Source organism: Prionailurus bengalensis, chromosome A1 (genome assembly GCF_016509475.1).
Source record: "Prionailurus bengalensis isolate Pbe53 chromosome A1, Fcat_Pben_1.1_paternal_pri, whole genome shotgun sequence".
NCBI classification, from domain to species: Eukaryota; Metazoa; Chordata; class Mammalia; order Carnivora; family Felidae; genus Prionailurus; species Prionailurus bengalensis.
The window spans coordinates 153,589,152-153,616,229 of NC_057343.1; the positions used below are offsets into that span (position 1 = coordinate 153,589,152).

The window sequence follows — 27,078 nt, forward strand, 5'->3', positions numbered from 1 at the left end:
AGAGTGGGCGGGGCTAACTGTTTGGGATCGGAACAAGGCTCTGAGCCCGCGTGGAGGGCGGAGCGCGCTTCTCTAGAGGTGGAACCGGTATCCCAGCGCTCGCGCCTTCTGTGTGCACCCCTTCCTTGCCGGCCGGCACTTTGGGTGCACAGTTTTACCCAAGCCTCGAGACAGTGAGCAGGTAACAGAGGGAGCAATTGAGGGGTTGGGAGGCGATGGAGAGGGTAGAGAGAAGTTAAAGGGGCACATGGAGAAGGTGGGGGAAGTCAGAGGTGGAGATTCAATAAAGCGCTTCAGGATTGAGGGTAGTTGGGAGATAGCTTTACCTTTCCTTCTAATCCCTTCAGAATCTTTGAAAACCGCCCTTTCCCGATCTTAACGAGGCTCCACTTCCTGGACTGTTTGCAGTGAGTTAGAAGAGGATTTATGGTGTAACTGATGGTAGATTTTCAAATCTGGGGACTTTGTGATTGGCTTAGGCACGAGTCATTGCCGCAGACTGGCTGCTAAGGACAGACTATTCAGTATGTTTTCTTAACTCTTGGCACTCTAACCTGTATCGTGGGGAGAAGGGTTGTTAATAATGTCTTAATGCTCTTATAAAAAATGAAATTCTGTATTGCTTCCCCTACCCCCCATTTTTTTTTTTTTGGTTAGTTTGTCAGCTCTTGAAAGACAGCAAAGAAAGTTGGTAGAAAAGGCTCAACTAAGTAAAGGTGGAGGCAGTCGCACCTTGTGAGAACAGAAAACGTGGATAATATCTGGGTGTGGCCCAGCCAGCCATATAAATCACCCCCACTATGAACACCAGATCCCTGTATCCACCTAGCACCTCCCAGCTATTGAAACATCAAGTTAGGCTTCAAAAATTCCCTTGAGAATTTGATTAATTATAAAGATACCCATGAGCTAGCTTTGTAAAAAATAATTATGAAAACCCTTATTGTGGCAGCTACTAATAAACCTCATAGGAGAGATGTACTGTCCTCTCCTACACTTCTAAAAACCTTTGGTGGAGATGTAGCTTTTCTGAATATTTTCCTAATCTTCAGCCACTGTTTGGGGCTATCCTTACATGCAAGTCCCTGAGCTAGATGATCTGTGAGAATAGTATTGAGTGGGGAAAAAAAAGAAAAGAAAAAGAAGTCATGATTTGGGTTCTCAAGAATTTGAGGGAAGATGATATTTATGCACAACTATTTGCAATATAAAACAGTATGGTGTATATACCACAGAGGAAGTAAAAACTAGGTGCTATAAGGATACAGATGAAAAGGATTATTGAAGAGTAGCATTTGAGCAGGGCTTAAAAGACCACTGTTTGTTAGGATGCTCTCAGCTGGGAAGTACAGAGCTTTCTGTAGTTTAGACATTTTTCCCATAGGCAGAGGGAAACCACTGTGGGAGAAATGGAGGGATATCCTTACTAGGCCATGAGCTCAGCAATAATTCACCCAGTATTTGTTGGACTTTTGCCAGGCTCTGGTAAGTGATAGAGCATGGAAATGTAAGTCTTCAAGGAGGCCTTCATATTTACAGATCCATCTGCTTGTATCACACTCCCCTGGATGTCCATATTTTCTTAGTTCTCGACATGGTTCTTTCCATTTCCTGTGCTAGACTATGAGCTCCACAAGAGCAGAAACTTTGTTTTGTTCACTGCTATATTCCCAGTGTGCAGAAGATGGTCTGACACAGAGGGTGCTTAATAAATACTTGATGAATAGTTAATTGAAGGGCTTACTGGAGAGACAGACAAGAACTGGCAATCACAACATGATCTTTAAAAGGGTAATAAAAGCACTGTAGTACTTGGGAAACAGACAAGGGAGAGATCTGTCTCCTTGTTGGGTAGAGAAAATGGTCACAGAGAGGTGTCATTTGCACAGCATCTTAAATGGTGCCAGGGGTTGCGTAGTTGGATGCGGGAGGAAGGCATTCCAGGCAGAAGGAACGCTACATGCGAGAGCTGATGTAGCAGAATAGAGAGTGGCTAGAGTGTGGTGTGTAGGGGGCAAGAGACAGAGAGTTAGACTCAAAGCTTTGTTAGGTAAGGAGAGTGACACATCAAGGTTTATGTTCTAGAGAGACGACTGGAGAGTGGGTTGAAAGTGGGAGGCTGGCAATGGGAATTTATTTGTTCTGTGTTAGAGATCCAGGTTAGAGATGGTAAAGTCCTGAACAAAAACAGAGGTCAAGGAAGGTGAATATGTAAGAGGATACAGCTAATATTCTTCTATAAGGGTATCAAGGAAGGTGGAGAGGAGGACAGCATGACTATCAGGTTCTGACTGGGACAATTGAGGTGTCATTTATCAGGAAAGATGCTGTGACCTGTCTTTTGGTGCCTCCCCCAGCTTCCATGCCTACTTACATCAGATTGTACATTCATTCACGTAGCCACTATGTACAAGGGACAATGTGAGATGTGGAAGACAATACATTTAGGCCACAATCACAACTCGTAAAATGTTAGCACTAGGAGGAACTTCAGATATTACCTCAGCCTGTGACGTAGTGTTGTCTCTACAGTCAAATAGAATGGACTTTGCATTTCAGCTCTTGGATGCTTGAACAACACCCATCAAACCAGCTCAGCACAGTTCTGAACAGGAATTTTCAGGAAGCATTACAAAATGGAAGGATGATGCTTCTGATTTTATACTTTGAAAGTCAGTCAATTTTGCCATTGCTAATTCACTTCCTTGTAAAGATTAATAAAAGTATCTGTGGGATTAAAAAAGTGTTCAACTAGCCTGGGAATGTGTTTCAGGTAGTGTAATGTGGATGAATGGAGAATGGAAAGGTACCTGAGGCTTTAACCCAGTTTTGTCTTTGTTAGAAATTAACTGTGTGCCTTTAGGCAGTCAACTAACCTCTCAGGGCTTCACTTTCCTCTTTTACAAAATGTGAAGTTTAATAGGAAGCAGTGGTTCTTTAAAAAAAATTTTTAACCATATTTATTTTTGAGAGACAGAGCGTGAGCGTGAGGGGCAAAAAGAGAAGGAGTCTCAGAATCAGTAGCAGGCTCCAGGTTCTGAGCTGTTAGCACAGAACCTGACACATGACTTGAACCACAAGACCATGCCTGATCTGAAGTCAGTTGCTTAACATACTGAGCCACGCGGGCAGCCCAGAAAGCAGTGGATCTTAATTTACACTATATGCTGTAAGCTCTGTGAATGCTTTGAAAAGTCCTAATGCCTGAATCCCATCTCCAGAGATTCTCATTTTGTTGTTCTGGTATGAAGCCTGAGTTTTGTTTTTACATTCTGATGCTTCTAGTGTACTTCCAGGTCTCCAACTTTATAGTTCGGGAAGTTTAAAAGAAAACAACAATGTTAATAGTAGGCTGACTGAATTGTACTTCTTTGGGTAGATTTTGCTCATGACACCATATGAAAGAAAGGAAGGAAAGAAGAGAGGAAGGAAAAGAAAGAGAAGGAAAGAGAGCTTAACATTAATTGTGGAGCTGTTGCTATATAGAGAGCACTGTGCTAGACAGTGGGGATATAAAATCTCTGTTAATACGGCCAAAGAAATAAATAAAATGTAAGTGAAACTCCTTGCCTTTGGAAAAGGCCCATTTCCCAAAAGGTGCGTTGTCTCTATTTCTTCCAAAATTGAAGAGTAGCAATATGTAACATCTCAATTTTTTAAAATGCACTTATTTTATTGGAGGATCTTTACAAGAGCAAAGTGGGGTGAAGCAACTGCTGTGGATTTTGTTAGGTAAGCAGAGTGACACATCAAGGTTTATGTTCTAGAGAGATGACTGGAGAGTGGGTTGAAAGTGGGAGGCTGGCAATGGGAATTTATTTGTTCTGTGTTAGAGATTGTAAAGTCCTGAACAAAAGCAGAGGTCAAGGAAGGTGAACATGTAAGAGGATACAGCTAATATTCTTCTATAAGGGTATCAAGGAGACTGGACTTAGACTGGATCTTCAGGTGAAAGGGGCTACTGTTAAGCAGGGAGGAAAATGGGGTAGATTGTAGTGGAGAGAATGGTAAACAAGACATGATGATACAAGGAGTCAGGAGTGCAGGCATCTTAAAAGGGCCCTGAATACTTGGGTAGGAAGTTTGGATTTAATCCTGTAGCCAAGAGGGAAGATGAGAAGACCAACATGATCAGAACTATGCCTTAGGATGAATAATGTGGAAGAATAAATTAAAACAAATAGGAAGAACAAGGGATACCACAAAACTTGCAGTCACTCAAAAGTGATGTAGAAAGAGGTTAAACTGGATTATGGTAGAGGAAATGGAAATGAAGGGACATTTTGAAGGAAGAATTAGGTGATTGATTCGATAGGAGGGGTAGAACAGAGTGACGAATCAATATTGATGCACTCCAAGTCATCAAGTGTTGGTGACTGGGAAAATAACATTCTGTGGATAGAAGCAGGGACATAATACCTAACAGGCAAGCCAGTTGGTGCAGGGGGAAGATGACCTCAGTATTTTAAGTTTAAAGTGCTTTCCAAATATTCTTTTGATAGTGGGAACATGGGCTGAAACTCAAGACAAAGGTCAGTGTTGGAGATAATAGTATGGGAGAGGTCATCAAACCCTGCGTGTGGGTGTGTTTTCTGAAGACCAAAAAAAAAAAAAAGCAGAAGACCAAAGATTGAACCTTAAGGAAATCCATATTTAGGAGGTTTAAGAAGAAAAGTAGCCAATAACAACAAAAGAACCCCAGAGTTTTAATAAAGCCTAGGAAGCAGAGAATTTCAAAAGGGAGGAGGCCATAGCAAGTCATGTGCTTTGGAAGTCCAAGACATGAATGAGGACAAAATGCCAGTGGATTTTGCTCTTGGGAGCCATTGGGACCTTTGCATTTCAACATTTTTGTGAAACCAGTTCCCATCACAAGTGAGGTAAAAAGCCAAACCCTTTACCTCAACTTACACAGGGCTCCGCAAAATCCGGCCCTGACCTGCCTCTTCCTGTTCCTTACTCCTCGCCAGGGACATGGCCTTCTCATTCCTCACACACTCCCAGCATTTGGCTTCTTTCTCTGCAATTGTTCCTCCTTCTCTGTGCAGCCGTGTCTACCTCATCCCTTCATCTTGTGGCTTACAGGCCTTCTCCGGCATGGTGTTCAGATTTATCCTCCACAGAAAGACCTTCCTTGTGTGAAAAGCTAACATACCCCTTTATTATTCTCTGTCCCCTTGCCATCATTTATTTGTTTTCAAGAGCTGTGTTGATGAGTTTCTAGGGCTGCTATAACATTTTACCACAAATTGGGCAACTTCAAATAGCCGATATTTATTCTCTCTCAGTTCTGGTGGCCCAAAGTCTGAAAACAAGGTGAAATCAAGGTGTGGGCAGGGTTCGTTCTTTCCAGAGGCTCTGAGGGAGAATTTGTTCCAGGCCTCTCCTAGCTTGCAGTGCTTCCTGGCACTCTTTGGTATTCTCGGCTTGCAACTGCAGCATCCCAGTCTCTGCCTCCCATCTTCACATGGTGTTTTCCCTCTGTGTGTGTTTCTCTCTGTCCACATTTCCCTCTTAGAAAGACACCCATCATTGGAAGAGGGCTCACCCTGATTTACTATGACCTCATCTTAATTTGATTACATCTGCAGCAAAGATTTTATTTCCAAATAAGGAAGGTCATCACATTCACAGGTACGGGGTGGGTAGGAGGGAGACACAATTCAACCCACAGCAAGAATACATACTATTATGTTACACATTTATTTGTTTACATGTTTGTGTTCTTTCAGCCACTGAAATATTTGCCCTTAGTACAGGGACATGGTTTTATTCATGGGTTCTGCCATAGTGCCTGGAATACTCAATATTGGTCGAATGAATGACTCAATGAAATTGGCCTATATCAAGTAGAGGAAGATTGGGATAATAAGGAAATGGGAAAAGCTGCTTATAAAAAACCTTTCATTCAAGCAGTTTGGGAGGGTGAAAGAAGAACATGGCAGTGGTTGACTCAGAGGATACCAGAGATTGATGCTTAGGCCTCACTTGTGAGCCATTTTCCCTATGAGACAGTTACTGGAGTCCAAGAAGTACCTCTCAGCTCTCCAAGAGAAGAAAATGAATTTGGCAGCTTCTGTAGGTACAGAACTGACTCATAATAGCCAAACTAAAAAGAGATGGATTTGTAGGCCAGAAGGCCATGTAATCATTGAGGGTGTCTCAAGAGCTAGGATTGATTTTTCTGCCAAGGGCAATCCATTCACTAATGATACCAGTTTATACACCCAAAGGTACTTGATAAATAGGGAAGTTTAGAGGCTCCAGCGTCTGGTATTTCTCAAGGGATTTTCTATCAAACAATGGTAGCTGACATACTCTCTTCTTAGGGTGAGTTTTCCCAACTGTTTCTCAGAGCCCACCTCCAAAGATTCTGGTGTAGGTTTGAATACTTGAAGATTGCATGGGATTCGATATGTGTATTTGACAAGTTCTCTGGCCAGTTCTCATGATCAGGCAAATGTGGGAAATGCTGCCTGGAATTGTTCATCTTTACTGGTGGGCAAATCCCATACTGGAATTAAGCCCAATGGTCTTGACCATGCCTACAGGGCTCTCACAATTCATTTCTTAGAGTGAGTGTGTCTTTTTGCTCAGCAGTTTTCATACTTGGAAGACCTGCTTTCTGCAGGCTCAGCATATGCTTGAGTGACTCAGCAATGAAACACGGCCATTTAGATATCCTCCTCTCTTTTAGTGTGGACACATGGAATGAGCTTCAGTATTAGAATAGGTACCTTTCCTCTACAACTTGTGCTTCATTGTAGCTAAATAGTGAATGAGGAAATTGATTCATGATAGAATTCCAATTAGTAGATACAGAAAGAATAAAATTACAGCCCATAATGGAATAACGAATCTAGGCTACGATCATCAATGGCTGCTGACATCATTAGGTGGAAAGTGATGGGGAACTGTATGCTAGGTGAAACAGACTGCTAGCACCTGAACCCACTGACCAGAGAACATCAGTGAGAGAGAGAAAGGGAGAGAAAGAAAGAGAGATTGGTTTTGTTTGCATCCTGATGTGATGCAATAGGAGGAACAGAGCAACTCTTTTAAGTGTCCTTGTAAAAAATTAAACTCAAATTTGAGTAAGCCTCTAGTTCACCTATTTAGAAAATAGAAAATACAGCGAAGAGGAATGTGTTATACTGCATTTCATGTATTCAGTTCCTCAAATTCAGAAATGGGAGAATGTTACAACCTTGCTACTTTCAAACAGTGGCCCGCATACCAGTAGCATGGATAATCCCAGAGAGCTTGTTAGAAATGCAGGTTCTCAGCCAGCTGAATCAGAATCCGCATTTTAACAAGATTCCTAGGTAATTCTCGTGTGCCTTAAATTTGGAGAAGCATTGTATAGGAAATGACCTCAGTTTTTCAAAAAATAACGGTAAGGAAAGAAAGGAAGGGGAACTGTTAAGTCGGTAGGAGAGGATATATTGCTGTTTTCTTGGACTTGCAGGATTGATACACAGTATTATCAGTGGGAAAAGAGACTTAGAAGATGTATGTCATAATCACCACGACAGTCAACTGCACTCTTGTAGTGACAGAGCCTTGGTATAGGGATCCCTGTTAATATACTGCCAGCTCAGTTCTCACACTGTAGAGATCAATCCTGTTTCAGACAATTCACAAGTTCAGTAGAGAACTTGAGTATGTGACATCTCTACTGTGGCCAAAGTTGGAAAGAGTACAGGTTTATCTTACCTTTAATTTAACTATTTCAGATTTTTTTTTAATCATTTAAAAATCTAAAGTGTATATGACTCGTGGTAGTCTTCAAGCTGAATGAAAAAGCTAGGTGGTCTGTCTTCATCAGCCAGACCTTTCCTTGTCCACACTTCTTACATATCTCTGAAATCTTGACGCCAAATCACAGAGGGGTGGAGAGAATTGCATCAACTGGCTGTGTGCAGTGGTCTGGGCAGCATCTCAAAGGGGACCCAGGGTCAGCTGTTCATCCAGGGCCTGGTGAGGTAATTGAGGCCATCATCATGTCACCTGCCAGACCTGAGTAGATGTGAGGAGTTCAGAAATCAGTTTAGCGTATGTTTATTATTTCTTTACAAGTTTTGCTTTCCAGAAGTATTTTCCATTAGCCACGCTACTTAAGGGACAGAGTTTTATATTCTGCTTTAAAATGTTGATTTCCTTTTTTTTCATGTGATGTCTTTCAGAATTTGCTGGTATAACTAGTTCTAATGGCTGGGAACAAAGGACGCGGACGTGCAGCTTACACCTTTAATATTGAGGCAGTTGGATTTGGCAGAGGTGAAAAGCTACCCGATGTAGTCCTGAAACCACCCCCACTATTTCCTGTAAGTACATTAACAGCAGATTTCTCATGGCTGGTTTTTTCATCTTTCAAAGAAAATTAAAATTCTGCACAGGACTGAATATATAACATCCTTATAATATCTTAAGTGTAAGAAAGTAAAAGAGAGTGTGCTTCACAGCCACTGTTCTTCCCTGAACCTCTTCTAATTTTTACACTGCCTTCTAAAAACAAAAAAACTGTATACAACTTGCCGTGAATACATTCAGTACAACATGAACTAAGAAAGAATTTTTTCATTTCCTATTTCTTCTGTTGCTATTTTTGATGTATTCCAATACCAAAATAATATTTTGTTTTTTAAATTTTTTTAATGCTTATTTATTTATTTATTTTGGCAGAGAGAGAGAATGCAGGCAAGCAGGGGTGGGGCAGAGAGAGAGGGAGAGTGGGAGAGAATCCCAAGCAGACTCTATGCTGTTAGCAGAGTGTGACGTGGGGCTCGACTGCACGAGCTGTGAGATCATGTCTCCCAGCCCCTCAAAATAATATTTTTAAAAGGTTAGGTTTTACAGTGCTCCCTAGTGGTCCTCAGTCTACTAGACTTTCACTTAATGATTTTCTTCTCATCTTGTATCTACACAATTTGATTTTGCTCCCTAGTGTACCGTTTTGCCTTTGATTCCCCACTCGGCTGTTTCTGGTTTTTGCTTATTTCTCTATTTTGTTAAAGTCAGTTTGAGTTTTGTTGCTGTTTCTCAAAATCTAGTTGTTCCTGCTACATTTAGTGTTGCTTTTAAATCTAATGAGTATGCTGTAAACCTAATTGGCATAATGTTTAATTTAATGCTTTCACTTTACATTTAGTTTGAAACCTGAGCTTACGTTTCCAGATGTGTATGTGCTGCAATATAAAAAATGAAAAACTCATAAATGACCAGATACCCTTCGATCCAGCAGTTTCTCCCCTATTTCAGAAGGGAAAAGTCTTTTGTCGAATGATTTGTGTAAGTAGAGGACGCTGGACAAATGTATCTAGGGATCTAGATGTCTTACACAGGGAGTCTCTACTTTTTGCTCTTGACATTTTGCCTTTCTGATATTTAGTATAGCCTGAAACAATGACAGATACCTCATGTTTGTGCATTATGTGAATCATTTTATACATTGATTTCCTTGAAAACAACTCTTCTCCATGTGTGAGGTTACTTCTAAACACTGGAAATATTAGTACATACTGTGTTGTTGTATAGTTGGAATAAAATTGAAATTCCTTGCTGCTGGCAAACTGGCTGTGTTTGATATGGCCTTGCTGGTGTCTCTCTGACTCTTGCTACCACTGTCCTTCTCGCTCCTTAGCCATCATGGCCTCCTTGTTCTCTCAGGCCTTTTCCTCTGCCAGTTTCCGTGGCTGGAGCCATCTATTCCCAAGTCTTTGCATGATGACTTCCTAATTTTATCCGGAGCAGTACTCAGATGTGATTTCCTGAGAGGTCCTGTGTGCTTACCCTGTCTAGACCAACTACCTCCAACGTCCGTGTATCCTGTCAGTCACACTTTGTTCTACCCAGCCTCACTTTTTTTATGCCACTTATCGCTACCTCAAATTGCGTATTTCCTCATTGTTTACTTATTTCTTGTATTTTTCTCTTCTAGTATGTAAGTTCCCTAAGGGCAAGAAGTTTGACCCGTTCATCGTGGTATCTCTTATTGTCTAGCCATGTCTAGCTTATAGTAAGCACCCAATAAATAGCTGTAGAATGAATGAATAAACTCAGAGTGAAATTTTGAAAATGTACCCTGTACGTAGTTCTGATACCAGAAATGTCTTTTTCTTTTAGAAATGTCTTTTACTACATACCCTGAGACCCCACTTTTTAATAAATATATGTATTTCATGAATATATACATATGTGTGCATGTGTATAATTTTATAAAATTGAAGATGTAGATTCAAACTCCCGCTTTGTCATTTACATGGTTTATGAGCTTATAGATTGTTCACGCCTCAGTTTATTTACTGTAAAAGGGGAAGTACTGATGATACTTTAAGTGGGATCGTGGATGTTGAGTGATGAGGACATCCTGGTCAGAGTAACCACTTGTACATGATAACTGCTACTTTTAATCTTTTTTTAATTTTTTTAATGCTACTTCTCCCACCAATACCACCACTACTAATTGAGGTTACTAGGGGACTAAAGCAGTTACTCTCATTTGGGTGCCTTGACTTCTAAAACATGTAATCACAGTCAACAGACTATATAACAAAATACTTGTTGGTGTGGTCAGTAGGAAAATTAAGAATGTTTCCTACTGTCTAAAATGAGAGCAAAGTAGGAAATAGGCTAAAAAGTTAAATAGATTACAAAAGCTCAACGTCTTTTCAGTTGATTGTAACACTTAGTACCTGGGAAATGTAGTTTTTCAATAAAAATGAAATTTTCCAGATTATAGACAAAAAGGATGTTAAGAAACTTATTTTATTAAAAAGGCACGCACACATACACACACATTGTCTTTTAAACAGGATACAGATTATAAACCGGTGCCACTGAAAGCAGGAGAGGGCGAAGAATACATGCTGGCATTGAAACAGGAGTTGAGAGAAACTATGAAAAGGATGCCTTATTATTTAGAAACACCTGAAGAAAAACAAGGTGGGTTTGGACCCTTTGGTTATGTGGTTGAATGTGTACAGACGAGACAGTGTTTGTGTATAAGACAGAGAGTAATTTGGTGCTGATTGATTTAGTTACATCAGAAATTATCAACTACCGTAAAAGAGCATAGTTCTGTTGATTCCACAGAAAATGTATTTTAAACTTTCTGATATTTTATTTTTAAAATTACCTTTTAATAGAAATTTCATAGGCTTGGTGAAAATTACAAAAAACAGAAACAGTGAAAAGTAAAAATCACCTCTAATGCTTATGGCTAGAGATCTATTAATGTTTTATTATACATTCTAGATTTTTTTCTTCTGCATGTGTATCGTTTTTATAAAATTGGATTCATATTCTTTGCATCTTCCTTTTTTACCCAATAGCATGTTATTAGCATGTTCACATGTCCTCAGTATTCTTGGAAAATTAGATTTTTAATCATTATGTGGTATTCCATGATCTGTATATAACATTATTAATTGTACGTAGTTCTCTGCTGTTAGATTTAAAGTGTTTTCTAGTTTTTTGCTCATATATGTATATAATGCAATGGTTATCCTTACACATATATTTTTTGTATCTAATATTAAATTTAAAATGTATTTAAAATTAAATATGATTATTTAATATTTTGGTGAAAACTTTTAGAAGCCATAAATATATTTTTGACTTATGATTTGTACATAAGAAAACATAAAGGGTGTACTCCTTGGTTATGCCAAGGACAGAGAGGAGAAATTACCATTGGAGAAGGCTTGAAAGTCTCAGAGAGGGAGTGGGAAGTGGTTTTAGAGGAAGAGAACCCATTCCTGAGTAGTTATTTAGCACATTAGATCTGTATTGATTTTCAGTTTCTGCCCTCGAATGTTGAAATTAGAGAGATCAATATCATCCTTGAGTTCCCAAAACAACATCATTAAAGCATGAGAAATTCATATAGTATCATCTCATTCCATTAGTATTAAAAATGCATTCCATTTTCTCTCTCTCTAAAAGACTTAGAACTGGCTAAGAGTCAAAAAGAAAGTCTTACATAGTAATATTACATGTGCTTATAATTATAAGAAGCATTTTAGACAAGTTCATTTATTTTTCAAACATAGCTGCTTGAAGTTTATATAGTGGTTTAGAAAGGTATATTTTTATCTCAAAAGTGCAGATTTTTTTTACTTTCATGATTATGTTACATGCTTTTATCTATCTGAGTTCAAAAATGAAATTAAAGCTCTAATTGTAAAGATTTTTAAAAAGATTAAATGAACTAATAAACATTCTTATTAGAAAAAATTATAGTGTAGGGTATACTTTAATCTTTTAAAAATTATTGTTTTCTCTAGAGTATGGAACAGACTTAACTAAATGTGGTCATTATTAAAGCATAGGTCTAATTTGCAAGTATATCATATCATTAAAACATATCTGGGAGTCTTTTAAACAGGGAACACAATTTCATTGCTGGTTTCTGGGAGTGGTTGGCTTGTACCTGGATTAAGAGGCTCTTTATCTTTGATGACTACAGGAGGTATTTAAGAATACAAGGAATCGTTTCTGTTTCTTTCTGGAAAAAAACACTTCTATAGGATTTTCCAAATTGAATCAAGTGTATTCTCTTTCAAAATCTTCATGTTTACCTTTCTTTTCTGATGTAATGTGTTTTAAAAAACTACAGTTGAAAATGTTTTTAAAATATATACATACATATGCATGAATATAGGTTAATATAATAAATACACATATATACATATATACACACACATAATGTTTATGTACTCTGCACACCATAAATGAGAAAGAATTGGCCAGACTGAACAGCACTATGCATCTGTCAGAGGGAGCTATATTCTGGATGGTGTTCTATCACTGTACCTTTATCAGCCTTCTCCCATCACCCATCACCTATATGCTTTAAGAAAGAGAGACTTAGGAATTAATGTAAAGAACTAAATGAGGGTAGGAGATCTCCGGGTTTCCTGATAACCTTGTGGCTAGTGGCTCAGGGCATTGAAATCACAAAGAACTGAGGACATAGAATAAAAATATTTCTTATCGTGATGTTTTCACAATTTGTTTATAATGCTTTCAGGTAGAATTATAGAAATGATTGGTATTTTCTTTATAAGGAAAGTTATTATTTTTGTAATAAAAGAAAAACACCAATATTGTTATTTTAATGAATTGTAGCTGCAAGGATATATAGAGAGCATCTGATCCAATTGTTCCCAGCTCGGGTTCCTGCATTACTGGGGTCCTCTGAGGTAGAAACAGGAGTGACAGTGGCGATCATTCTGTAAGCCATTTTTAGAACTTCAAAAGCTTAATGGAAATCATAACATTTACCTGCAATATGGCCACAAGATCTGCTGTTGAATAAATGGAGTTTGGTTTTTGTTAACTGTCAATGTGCCATCAGGGTTCATGAGACCCCTATTTTGATTTTTGATTTTCTTGTAATGTTTGTTTATTTATTTTGAGAGAGAGAAAGAAAGTGAGCAAGGGAGAGGCAGAAAGAGAATCCCAAGCAGGCTCTATGCTGCCAGTGCAGAGCCCGATGTGGGGCTCGAACCCATGAACTGCAAGATCATGACCTGAACCAAAATCCAGAGTCAGATGCTTGACCAGCTGAGTCACTCAGGCACTGCTGGAGTTTATTTTTGAGCAGTGATATTCATAACTTTAATTTTTTTTAAGTTTGTTTATTTTGAAAGAGAGTGAGGAAGAGAGCATGAGCAGGGGTGGGGCAGAGAGAGAGAGAGTGAGAAAGAGAGAGAAAGAAAAGAGAGAGAACACCAAGCAGGCTCCATGCTCTGTGTGGAACCCAGCTCAGGGCTCGAACCCACAAACCGTGAGATCATGACCTAAGCTGAAATCAAGAGTCAGTCACTTAACCAACTGATCCACCCAGGCGCCCCCATAACTTTTATTTTTTAATAGAGATCTTCTAAAAAACAAAGAGAATTTATTTAAAAAAAAAAACAAAACTCATTTTATCTGAGCATTACCATATCAGCTCATTGGATCCTTTTATAAATTTAAATACGTTTTGGAATCTTAGTGATTTCACTTTTCCTTCATCTGTAAACATTTTGCTGTTTTATCAGCACAGATACTCTTTCATCATTACTCATCAGTTATCCCCCACTACCCTGGGAAAAAGAGACTAAAACATCAGAAACAAAATGGAAAAATGGTGAAGTTCCACGGAAGGATGGTACAGCATTGAAATAAGTCAGCACGGTCATATTATCCTTCCGTGTTTCTATTGTGTTGCCCAAAGTATTATAGTAATGTTTAAGAAGATATAAAAAGAAAAGAAGTCTAGAGAGACTCTTGTCTTTGTGGTTGTTTTGTTTTTATTTTAGCTTTCATAAAATGCAATTGAGAATTCAGAATTGTTCATTTTCTGCCCATAATGGTGCAGAGAAGAAAATTGACAGGGGAAGATGTGACACAATCACTAGACAAAAAAGATGAATGTAGAGGCAGTAATTCCTTGGGCGCCAACGATGATCATGAAATCGTTGTATAAGTAAAATCTTAAACTGAGTCTTCATCTGACAACATTCTAGATGAATCTTCTCAAACTCAAGTCAGTGGGTAAACAATATATCTCTAAGAATAAAAAGGAAATATGGTATTCTTGAAGAGCACCTCGTTACATACTATTTTGTGATAAGAACCTGGAACATCTAGTCCATTAAAATGACATGTGATGATATTTTTCTTTTTTTATATTGATGTACCAAAAGTTATTTGGTGTAGTTTGTGACTGGACACATGCTGAAGGCAAAGACAAAGATGATCGAAAGGCAATAGGTTGTGTAGGAATGAAACGGTTTGTTGGATTGATCATGTTAATTAGTAATTATAAATTTAATAATGAAAATGTTTTACAATTATAGACCAAAGAAGATGGCTGGGCCATTCTCACTTCATTACAAATGTGAGCTATCAAAGCTTTTTAAAGTACTGTATTTTGATGATGAAAGTGTAAGAAGAATTGCACTTCTTACAATTCTGGAACCTATTAGGAATGTATTTCTAATCTAGAATCATTTGGATGGTGCAAATGTGAGAAGAATCAGAAGTAAGAAGTTAGAACTTATTAATAAAATGTATTTAAAATCTGGAATCAGGATACATGAAATGCATATATTCAAAGGTTGTACATGAAAAATGTACATGTGTTCCTAAAACGCACAGTTGATGCACAGTTAACTGCATTCAAAAGACTTGCTGGGGCACCTGAGTGATTCAGTTGGTTGAACATCTGATACTTGATTTTTGCTGAGGTCATGATCCCAGGGTCATAGGATTGAGCCCTACATCAGGCTTAAGTCTACTTAAGATTCTCTCTCTTGGGGCACACAGGTGGCTCAGTCAGTTAGGCAACCAACTCTTTTTTTTTTTTTAAGTAATTCAATTTTTATTTATTTTTTATGTATTTTTTATTTTTTTAATATATGAAATTTATTGTCAAATTGGTTTCCATACAACACCCAGTGCTCATCCCAAAAGATGCCCTCTTCAATACCCATCACCTACCCTCCCCTCCCTCCCACCCCCCATCAACCCTCAGTTTGTTATCAGGTTTTAAGAGTCTCTTATGCTTTGGCTCTCTCCCACTCTAACCTCTTTTTTTTTTTTTTTTTCCTTCCCCTCCCCCATGGGTTCCTGTTAAGTTTCTCAGGATCCACATAAGAGTGAACACATATGGTATCTGTCTTTCTCTGTATGGCTTATTTCACTTAGCATCACACTCTCCAGTTCCATCCACGTTGCTACAAAGGGCCATATTTCATTCTTTCTCATTGCCACGTAGTACTCCATTGTGTATATAAACCACAATTTCTTTATCCATTCATCAGTTGATGGCAACCAACTCTTGATTTCAGCTCAGGTCATGATCTCACCGTTTGGGAGATTGAGTCCCACATCGGGCTCTGTGCGGACAGCATGGAGCCTGCTTGGGATTTTCTATCTCTCTTCCTCTCTGTCTTTCTGTCTCTCTGTCTCTCTGTCTCTCTCTCTCTCTCTCTCTCTCTCTGCCACTCCCCTGCTCACTCTCTCTCTCTCAAAATAAAGTTAAAAGATTCTCCCTCTGCCCTTCTCCCCTGCTCACACACTCTAAGAAAAAAAAAAAATGGCCTTCAAAACCAGGGAAATAATGGAACATAAATTTGAGTTTACTGTACTTAAGTTCTTTTTAAAACTTGTAATAATTTTCTTTCTTTTTAAATAACAGTTTTACTGAGAAAATTCACATATATAAAAATATACTTTTTAAAGTATACAATTCAGTGGCTTTTAGTGTAGTTATAGAATTGTACAGTCAATAGTACTGTCTAATTTTTAGAACCTTTTCATCATTCTGAAAAGAAACCCTATACCCACTAGTATAGGCTTCTATTCTCTCCTGTCTCTAGCCCATGGCAGCTACTAATCTGCTTTGTAGTGTTTTGTCTGTTCTGGATACTTCATATAAATGGAATCATAAGGACCCCTGGTTGGCTCGGTTGGTGGAGCATGCAACTCTTGATCTTGGGACTATAAATTCAAGCCCCACATTGGGTGTAGAGATTACTTAAAGATAACATCTTTGAAAGAAATGGAATCATAAAATGTGACTTTTGTGACTGCCTTCTTTAACTTAGCATAATGTTTTCATGGTTCACCTGTGGTACTGCAGTCTTCGTTCCTTTTTATGGCTGACTAATACTCCATTGGTTGTATATACCACATTTTGTTTACCCAGTCACCAGTTGATTGACATGTGGGTCAGTTCCACTTTGGAGCTATCATGAGTAATGCTGCTTTGAACATTCATGTATTTTCTACTGGGTGGACACATGTTATTTCTACTGGGTGTATATCTAGGATCATAAGATAACTGTATTTAACATTTTGAGGAACTGTCAAACTATTTTCCAAAGTTCTTGCAGTATTTTACGTCACCAGTGTTATATGAGGATTCCAGTTTCTCCACATCCTTGCTAGCACTTGTCATTGCCTTTTTGGTTGTAGCCATCCTACTGGGTATTAAGTGCTGTCTCATTGTGGTTTTGATTTGAATTTCCCAAACAACCAATGATGTTGAACATCTTATCATGTGCTTTTTTTCCACGCATATCTTTGCAGAAATGCCAATTCAAATCCTTTGCCTCTTTTTAACTGGGTTTCAGTAGTTGTTTTTCAATATCGCTCATTCTTCTAGAAGTTTACTACTAAAGGTTAAATTTATCTAAAATATGCAATCTGTTGTGGAGAAAATTTTTAAATGCGAATTCTGGGAATTTGTGCTGACTTCTCTTTACAGGTGAAAAGCTTAAGAGCAAGATTGAAGTCAAAACAGTTAAATAGCTTGGTCTCTTGGTCTCTCTGATCTACTATTTATTTTGGTTATCTTTGTCTAACACCATGGTTTTGCTGTTATTTGGGATCATTTTCTTAACATGGAAGAAAAAGTACATACTTGGGCCTTGCTTTTTATGTTTTCATCTTTTGGTTTAACTTCCCTTTTTCATGGCTGTACTCCTACAACCACATTTTATGATGAACCATGGTTTCAAGATATGGCATGATGCTGTCACTTACGCTGCCAACTATGGTTTCAAGCTATGGCATGATGCCAACTTACACTGCTAGGAAAGGGTTTGGGCCCTCATTGAGGGAGTTTCTTGCAGCATAGTGGGCAAAGCAGAAACAAGAGCCACAGCTATGGCTCTCCCATTTTGGGCAAGCCCAGGAGGTCCCTGCAGAGTTGTCAGCAATTGACATGGAAGGCTTTTGGCTTGCTCAAGTCCAACCCTACCTACTCCTACCCTTTTCCCCGTTCTGCTCCTCAATGGATTGTGAAAAGTAGCTCACTGAGAAGCCTAACTGTGTATTAATGTATGTATCAAGCACTGGAGGTGAGCAAACAGCTCTCCCTCTCCACTTAGGTAGTTAATACATCCCAGTTAAACAAGATTTAAAGACTGGGAGCTGGAGGCCAGTGTCACAAGAAGAAAATAGAAGATGCCAAGTGACTTTCTTTCCTGGTATTTAAGTGGCTTTCTGACCTGGCTTTGGGCTTTTGTGAATATTTTCAGAAACGAGTCAGGTTGTCTGATTCTAAAAAACATGCTTAGGGTTTCTGCTCGCTCCCAGCCATTCATACCCAGCTGCTTCTTGCCACTTCCTTAAACGTGTGATACTAATTGAACTTTCCAGTAGGTGTTCAGAAACACTTTAGGCACAAATATAGGAAACTGTGTGTGAAATAAAAGATGTTACCTCGTGTTTTCAGTTATTTTAAAGGAATGGCTTAAATGCAGGCTTATTCTGCAGTTTTCTAATGAACACTTTTTCTTTTTTTTCTAGATATTGAAAGATACAGTAAAAGATATATGAAGGTATACAAAGAGGAGTGGATACCAGGTAATTATAAAACTGAAAATGTTAAAATAATTTTTAAAGTTTATCTCCCTACCCCCTATTTTTTTAGGGCAAATTTTTTTATTTTTACCCTAGGAATTTTCACTGTAGGAAAATAGTTTGGCTCTTTTCCTATAATTAATTACTAATATATATCTTTTGAAAACTAGGATGAAAAGATTTTTATACCCTAACAAGGAAGAGTTGAAATGTTTTTGAAGTTCTTAAAATATTTTTTTATAAAATAGGACTTGCCAAATGCATTTGGGCTTTCCACTTCATTTTCCACAATCACCATTTTAATCTACAGTACCAATTATACTTCCATGTTTGTGAGTGATTTCAGCTTGAGAGGAGAAAACAAATCCAGGCAGACAGTATTGAAGCCAAGCTCATGGACCTTCCTTTCAAACAGATATAGACTGTTCTTATTTGCTAAGAAGCTTTTTCAACAGAACCATATCTAAGAGAGATTTTTTCAACATTCACAGATTTTCCTTGGACACAGGCAAAGTAGAAGAGGCTGGAGAGATTTCATCCAGCTCATTCATTTTACAGACAAAAAAGTAATTGCCATAAAAATGAAGTGACTTATCAGGGTGACTGGGACAGTACTTCTAGAACCTGGGCCTATTCATTTTAACTCACTTCCCTTTGACATCTCTGTCCTTGTTGTTGTGGTAACTGCCTTTAGTAAGAATATAAATGGCATTTACAGAATTGTTGCTTTCACGAGTAATACTGGTCTTTTCAGTGTGCATCATTGTTAAGGTTGGATTCCCCTTGAACACTCTCCTGTCTCCTATATCAGATCTTTCCCATCTTCCACATCATATTCATCTCCTTAAAGAATTCTCTTTACCTACTTTTTCATGATCACCTATGAGTCATTGATAAAAGCAGAAATATATTCAAAGCAAAATTTATTAATTCAGGTAAAATGGCTTGAGATATAAATGCTTTTTCCAAAATACCCTGAGGTTGTTGTTTTTTTGTTTGTTTTAGTAGGCAGTATTTTTTAATCCATTTTTATGTTGCTTCATTTTTCTGATTAACTCTATGCTTAAAAATTAAAAGAAAGTGGGGCAGCTAGGTGGCTCTGTTTGTTAAGCACCTGACTTCAGCTCAGGTCATGATCTTGTGGTTCATGAGTTTGAGCCCCACATCAGGGTCTCTGTTGTCAGTGCAGAGCCCCGACTTTGTATCCTCTGTCTCTGTTTCTCTCTGCCCCTGCCCTGTTCGCACTCACACGCACACATGTGCACACCACTCTCTCTCTCTCTCTCTCTCTCAAAAATAAACATTTAAAAAAATTAAAAGAAAGTGATAAATTAGAGAAATTCTTTACCTCCTGCAGTCAAAATCATTTATTAGAGTGAATTTACTTTTCCACGGCTGTTTTTATTTTTAATTATAAAGTTTTGGGTTAATTATTAGAATTGCTTAATTTTGCATGTGTTGGGATTGTGGTTATATATTTTAACTTTTGAAAAAAAATTCCTTATTACGTAAGAAACACGTATCAACTATAGAAAACTTACAAAATACAGCATGGTCAAGTAATACATAAATAATAAATAAGAAAAGCAGCTGTAATCCTAACACCCATAAAGAATTACTATAATATTTTCTTCCCAACCTAGAGCTTTCTCTGCACAAAAATTAAATATATGAAAATATTTATATGTTAGGTTTATTTTTTACTGGGATTCTAATCCCAGTAAAATGACATTATTTTATTTTATTTTAAGTATTTATTTATTAGTTTTGAGACTGGGGATGGGAGAGGGATGGAGAGAATCCCTGGCAGTCTCCGTGCTGTCAACACAGAGTCCGATGTGGGGCTCAATCTCATGAGATCATGAGATCATGGAGATCATGACCTGAGCCAAAATCAAGAGTCAGAGGCCTAACCAACCAAACCACACAGGTGCCCCTGTACTTACTATCTGAGAAACTTTTTCTTATTCAACAGTATGTCATGATTAACAAAATTTTTCTACATTATTTTTCTTGTTATGAAAATTTCCATATTTAAAATTGATTAGATAAATACTATATAACTATTGACAGAAAGTTGTAGAAATTTTATAGCACTATTTCAAAGTTTGTTTTTTTTTAATGTTTATTTTTTTTTAATACTCTTTATACTCAAAGTGGAGCTTGAACTCATGACCCTGAAATAAAGAGTCTCATGCTCTTCCAAATGCGCCAGCTGGGAGCCACCAAAGTTCTTTTTAATGAACTCTCTTTTTTTCATAGGAGAAAATATATCACTTAGGCTAAATCTGTACAGTCAGATATTAAGAAATTTTATTTTCATTGATTAACCAACTGTCATGTCCCTTTAAATAGTCATATCCAGTGCCACTAATTCCCAGAGGAAACTGCAACTTTTGTATTTTTTTTTTCTTTTGTACATGCAGATTGGAGAAGACTCCCAAGAGAAATGATGCCAAGGAAAAAGTGCAAAAAAGGTACATTGACTAATGTAATAATCCAGGTAATAAAAGGTTATTGCTCAAATTCTAATTATGGAATGAATTCTCAATCTGAAGTTACACTCAGCATTCTGAATGCTTTTTCTTAAAATATGTTTGACATTTTGATTATCGTGTTAAAACTTTCTGTTGTTGGTTTTTTGCTTTGTTTTGATACTTTGCTTAGTTTTTCCGTTCTTTAATTATGGAATTTTGATGTGCTAGAGAAGACTTTTCAAGTATTGTAGACATTTTACTTTTGAAAATTTGAAATTTTGCATATAAATGTATTTGATGGTTATACCATCTATATTCTAAGTTTTTAACTCATATATTTGGAACTGGTAAAATTTGGGAACTGGTAGATTAGAACTTTATGTGGCACACAAAATACCAAAGTGAAAATTTCCAGTGTGGTGTTCTTTCATAATTCCGCTGAGTGAATAGTTGTTGAGAATCTACTATTGCCAGACACTGTGCTAAAAGAAATGAAACAGTGAGAAAAGCGGGAATAGTCCTTGCCTTAATGGGGCTTAAAGTCAAATGGAGTAAAAACATTAAATAAAAACACACTGTCCTCAGTGGGAGGTCAGGGAAGTTTCTTCAAAGAAATGTAATTGGAGCCCGGATTGCATGATGAGTAAATTAACTAAGATGGAATTGGCAGAAGAACATCCAAGAAAGACCAGGTTTGTGGGGGGAAATTATGAGTTACAGTTTAGAAGTGGTCTTTTTTTTATAATTTTTTTTTTTTCAACGTTTATTTATTTTTGGGACAGAGAGAGACAGAGCATGAACGGGGGAGGGGCAGAGAGAGAGGGAGACACAGGATCAGAAACAGGCTCCAGGCTCTGAGCCATCAGCCCTGAGCCTGACGCGGGGCTCGAACTCACGGACCGCAAGATCGTGACCTGGCTGAAGTCGGACGCATAACCGACTGCGCCACCCAGGCGCCCCTAGAAGTGGTCTTTAAGGTTCCTTTGAAATATACAAATAGAAATGTTGAGCATGTTGTTGGATACAGGGGGATGGACTTCAAAATGGAGATGATAGGGATCAGCATAGGTACTATAATTGAAACTGTGAGGAAGGGTGAGATTATCTAGGCTGAAATTAGAGAATTAGAAGAAATGAGGGCCTAAGCCTAAACTTGGAGGAATGCCAAAATTTAATGGGCTGGTAGAGGAGGTTGAATCAGCAAAGAAAGGAGATGGAAGGAGAAGGGATGGGGAGGGAGAGAGGAGAACCAGAAGAGAGTGGAGTCACAGAAGCAAGAGTATGCAAGAAGTACAGACCATTTCAAATGGTGATCAACAGTGTTAAAGGAGGTTAAACAAAATTGCTATGAGGTCAAGTAAGATACAGACTGGAAAATGTAAACTAATTTTTGACTTATTGATCGTTGTTGCCCTCAGGGAGAGCTTTTTAAAAGATTTGTAAGCTTGGAATTCAGATTGGAATGGATTAAACAGTAAATGGGAATTTAGGAAAAAGGGACAGAGAGCATAGATGAATGTTTGGGAAATTTGGATATGAAGACTAAAGAAATGAGGTGCCTGGATGGCTCAGTCAGTTGAATGTCCAGCTCTTGATACTTGGTCATGATCTCATGGTTCTTGAGTTCAAGCCCTGTGTAGCTCTGTGCTGATAGCGCAGAGTCTGCTTGGGATCCTCTGTCTCTCTCTCTCAAAAATAAATAAACATTAAAAGAAAGAAAGAAAGAAAGAAAGAAAGAAAGAAAGAAAGAAAGAAAGAAAGAAAGAAAGAAAGAAAGAAAGAAAGAAAAAAAAAAGAAAGAAAAGAAGGAAGGAAGGAAGGAAGGAAGGAAGGAAGGAAGGAAGGAAGGAAGGAAGGAAGAGGTGCACCTGGGTGACTCAGTTAAGTGTCTTGACTTCAACTCAGATCATGATATCACAGTCTGTGGGTTCGAGTCTCGTGTCAGGCTCTGTACTGACAGCTCCAAGCCTGGAGCCTACTTCAGATCTGTGTCTCCCTCTCACTTTGCCCTTCTTCCGCTGACTCTCTCCCTGTCTCTCTGTCTCTGTCTCTGTCTCTGTCTCTCTCTCTCTCTCTCTCTCTCAAAAATAAATAAACATAGGGGCACCTGGGTAGCTCCTGGGTAGTTAAGGGTCTGACTTCAGCTCAGGTCATGATCTCACAGTTCATGAGTTCAACCCCATATCTGGCTCTGTGCTGACAGCTCTCACTGTCCCTCCCCTACGTTTGCGCTCTGTGTCTCAATCTCTCTCAAAAGTAAATAAGTAAACATTAGAAAAAAATTGAAAATAAATAAATAAATAAACATTTGGAAAATTTATAAAAAAGAATAAAGAGAGAAAAAGGGAAGTAGCCAGATAGGTTAATAACAATAGGGTTAGCAATTAAGAGAAGAGATTTCCTCCCTTAACCCTCTCTTTTTTTTTAGGCCTGGTATTTTGCATTTTGCTTTTTAAATAGACTTCATTTTTTTTCTTTACCATTTTATTTAATTTATTTTTTTTAATTTACATCCAAGTTAGTTAGCATATAGTGTGACAAGGATTTCAGGAGTAGATTCCTTAATGCCCCTTACCCATTTAGCACATCCTCCCTCCCGCAACCCTCTGTTTGTTCTCCATATTTAAGAGTCTCTTATGTTTGGTCCCCCTCCCTGTTTTTATATTATTTTTGCTTCCCTTCCCTTATGTTTATCTGTTTTGTATCTTAAAGTCCTCATATGAGTGAGGTCATATGATATTTGTCTTTCTCTAATTTCGCTTAGCATAATACCCTCTAGTTCCATCTGGGTAGTTGCAAATGGCAAGATTTCATTCTTTTTTGATTGCTGAGTAGTACTCCATTGTGTGTGTGTGTGTGTGTGTGTGTGTGTGTGTGTATATACCCACATCTTCTTTATCCATTCATCCATCAATGGACATTTATGCTCTTTCCACACTTTGTTGATAGTGCCACTATAAACATTGGGGTGCATGTGCCCCTTTGAAACAGCATACCTCTATCCTTTGGATAAATATCTAGTAGTGCAATTGCTGGGTTGTAGGGTAGTTCGATTTTAATTTTTTGAGGAACCTCCATACTGTTTTCCAGAGTAGTTGCACCAGTTTGCATTCCTACCAGCAGTGCAAAAGAGATCCTCTTTCTCCGCATCCTTGCCAACATCTGTTGTTGCCAGAGTTGTTAATGTTAGCCAGTCTGACAGGTGTGAGATAGTATCTCATTGTGGTTTTGATTTGTATTTCCCTGATGATGAGTAATGTTGAGCATTTTTTCATGTGTCAGTTGACCATCTAGATGTCTTCTTTGGAGAAGTGTCTATTCATGTCTTTTGCCCATTTCTTCACTGGATTACTTGTTTTTTGGGTGTTGAGTTTGATAAGTTCTTGATCGATTTCGGATACTAACCCTTTATCTGATATGTCATTGGCAAATACCTTGTCCCATTCTGTCGGTTGCCTTTTAGTTCTGCTGATTGTTTCCTTCACTGTGCAGAAGCTTTTTATTTTGATGAGGTCCCAATAGTTCATTTTTGCTTTTGTTTCCCTTGCCTCCAAACACATGTTGAGTAAAAAGTTGCTGTGGCCGAGGTCAGAGAGGTTTTTCCCTGCCTTCTCCTCGAGGATTTTGATGGCTTCCTGTTTTTTTAGGTCTTTCATCCATTTTGAGTTTATTTTTGTGTATGGTGTAAGAAAGTAGTCCAGGTTCATTTTTCTGCATGTCGCTGTCTAGTTTTCCCAGCACCATTTGCTGAAGAAGACTGTCTTTATTCCATTGGATATTCTTTCCTGCCTTGTCAAAGATTAGTTGGCCATACTTTGTGGGTCCATATCTGGGTTCTCTATTCTGTTCCATTGATCTGAGTGAAATAGACTTCATTTTTTAGAGCAGTTTTGGATTCACAGCAAAATTGAGCAGGTAAGTGCAGGTTTCCCTTATACTTCCTGCCCCCATACATGCATAGCCTCCCCCATTATTAATATCCCCCACCAGAGTGACACATTTGTTACAATTACGGATCCTACCTTGACATATCATTTTTACACAGACTCCATAGTTTACATTAGGATTCACTCTTGGTATTGTACATTCTGTGGGTAAAGGCAAATGTATAATGATATGCATGCACCATTGTAATATCATACAGCGTACTTTCACTGCCTTAAAAATTCTCTGTGCTCTGCCTATTCATCTCTTTCTCCTCCTTACCCCTGGCAACCACTGATCTTTTTACTGTCCTCATAGCTTTGCCTTTTCCAAAATGTCATATAGTTGGAAGCATTCAGTATGTAGTCTTTTCAGATTGACTTCTTTTACTTAATAATAAGCATTTAATTTTCTACATGACTTTTCATGGCTTCACAGCTCATTTTTTGTTAGTGCTTAATAATATGGCATTGTCTGGATGTGCCACAGTTTATCCATTTCCTTACTACAGGCATCTTGATGGCTTCCAAGATTTGGGAGTTATGAATAAAGCTGCTATAAACATCCACTACTGTGTAGACATAAGTTTTCAACTCCTTGGAGTAAATACCAGGGAGCATGATTGCTGGATTGTATGGTAAGAGTATACTTAGCTTTGTAAGAAACCACCAAACTGTCTTCCAAAGTTGCTCTACCATGTTGCATTCCCACCGGCAACCAATGACAGTTCCCGATTTTATATATCCTGGCTAGCATTTGGTGGTAGTGTTCTGGATTTTGGCCATTCTAATAGGTGCATAGTAAGTATCTCACTACTATTTTAATTTGCACTTCTCTGGTGACTTATGATGTGGAGCATCTTTGTATTTATTTGCCATTTGTATATCTTGTTTGGAAAGAGGTCTGTGGCCCATTTTTTAATGTTTTGTGTGGGTGTGTGTCTGTGTGTTCTTATTGTGAAGTTTTAGGAGTTCTTTGTATATCTTGGATAACAGTCTATAAGAAAAGCTTACTCCTGCTGTATCTCCTTTAGTCTCCTACCACTACTATACTCACAACATTTCTGACACCAGGTCTATGGAATTTTTTTTCCCCACACCAAGCAGTTCTCTGCAACACCAGCTGGCTGTCTTACAATTTAATTCAGTTCCAAAATCAACTGGAATTAGCACAGACCCCACATGTTAAGGACTCAGTCCAGCTCCCCACTTCAAAAGCCAATTACAAGTAGTAGGTTCCCCAGATTACCCATAATTTCTATCCGACTTGGCTACAGATCAGGGGTTCCTATGACCCTCCTGCCACTTGGATTTCATTTACTAGAACAGCTCACAGAACCCTAGGAAACATTTAGGTTTGCTGGTTTATTATTTAATAAAGATATGATAGTGGATACAGATGAACAGTCAGATGAAAAGCTAGATAAGGTAAAGTCTAGAACGATTCCTAACACAGGAACTTTTCTGCCTCCCTGGAGCTGGGGTGCCCCACCTTCCCAGCATGTGAATGTGTTTACCAACCTGGAAGCTCCTCAAACGCCCATACTTTGGGGATTTTTATAGAGGCTTCATCACATAGGTATGATCAATCATGAACTCAGTCTCAAGTCCCTTTCCACTCCAGGGGAATGGAGAATGGAGCTGAAAATTCCAGGCTTTTAATCATGGTTTGATCTGTCTTGTGCCCTTATCCTGAAGCTGTCTAGGAGCCCCCCAAGAGTTGTCTCCTTAGAACAAAAGCACTCCTATCACGCAGTAAATTTCAAGGGGTTAGGAACTCTGCCAGGCACTAAGGTCAAAGACTAAATATTAGAACAAAAGATGCTTCTAGTGTTTTTATCACTTAGGAAATTATAAGGGTTTTAGGAGTTCTGTGCAAGGAACTGGGAAGAGAGACCAATATTTTTTTTGTATTATTTCAAATAGTGCTTTATCAGATACGTCTTTTGCAAATATTTTCTCCCAGTCTGTGGTTTTTCTTCTCATTTTCTTGACATTATCTTTTGCAGAGCAGAATTTTTTAATTTTAATGAAGTCCACCTTATCAGTTATTCCTTTCATAGATCGTGGCTTTGGTGTCATATCTAAAAGGTAATTACCAAACTCAAGGTCATCTAGAGTTTTATAGTTTTGTGTTTTGTATTTAGGTGGTGATCCATTTTGAGTTCATTTTTGTGAAGAGTGTAAGGTTTTTTAATGTTTGTTTATTTTTGAGAGAGAAAGGGGGAGGCAGAGAGAGAAGGAGACAGAGGATCCAAAGCTGGATCCAAAGCTGGTTCCGTGCTATCAGCGCAGAGCCTGATGTAGGGCTCAAA

The 27,078-nt window shown here is 38.2% G+C and overlaps 1 protein-coding gene across 2 annotated transcripts in view; it reads left to right on the forward strand.

The window, feature by feature from the left end:
• Positions 1–2: 2 nt before the first annotated feature.
• Positions 3–27,078, forward strand: part of POLR3G (RNA polymerase III subunit G) — a 43,574-nt gene continuing 16,498 nt past the window's right edge. For both annotated transcript variants that reach the window (XM_043593500.1, XM_043593511.1), the window contains exons 1-5: positions 3–181; positions 8,187–8,327; positions 10,815–10,944; positions 18,310–18,366; positions 20,790–20,840. In XM_043593500.1, coding sequence (XP_043449435.1) covers positions 8,211–8,327; positions 10,815–10,944; positions 18,310–18,366; positions 20,790–20,840 — 355 coding nt within the window. In that variant the 5' untranslated portion in view covers positions 3–181; positions 8,187–8,210. The remainder of the gene's footprint in view (positions 182–8,186; positions 8,328–10,814; positions 10,945–18,309; positions 18,367–20,789; positions 20,841–27,078) is intronic.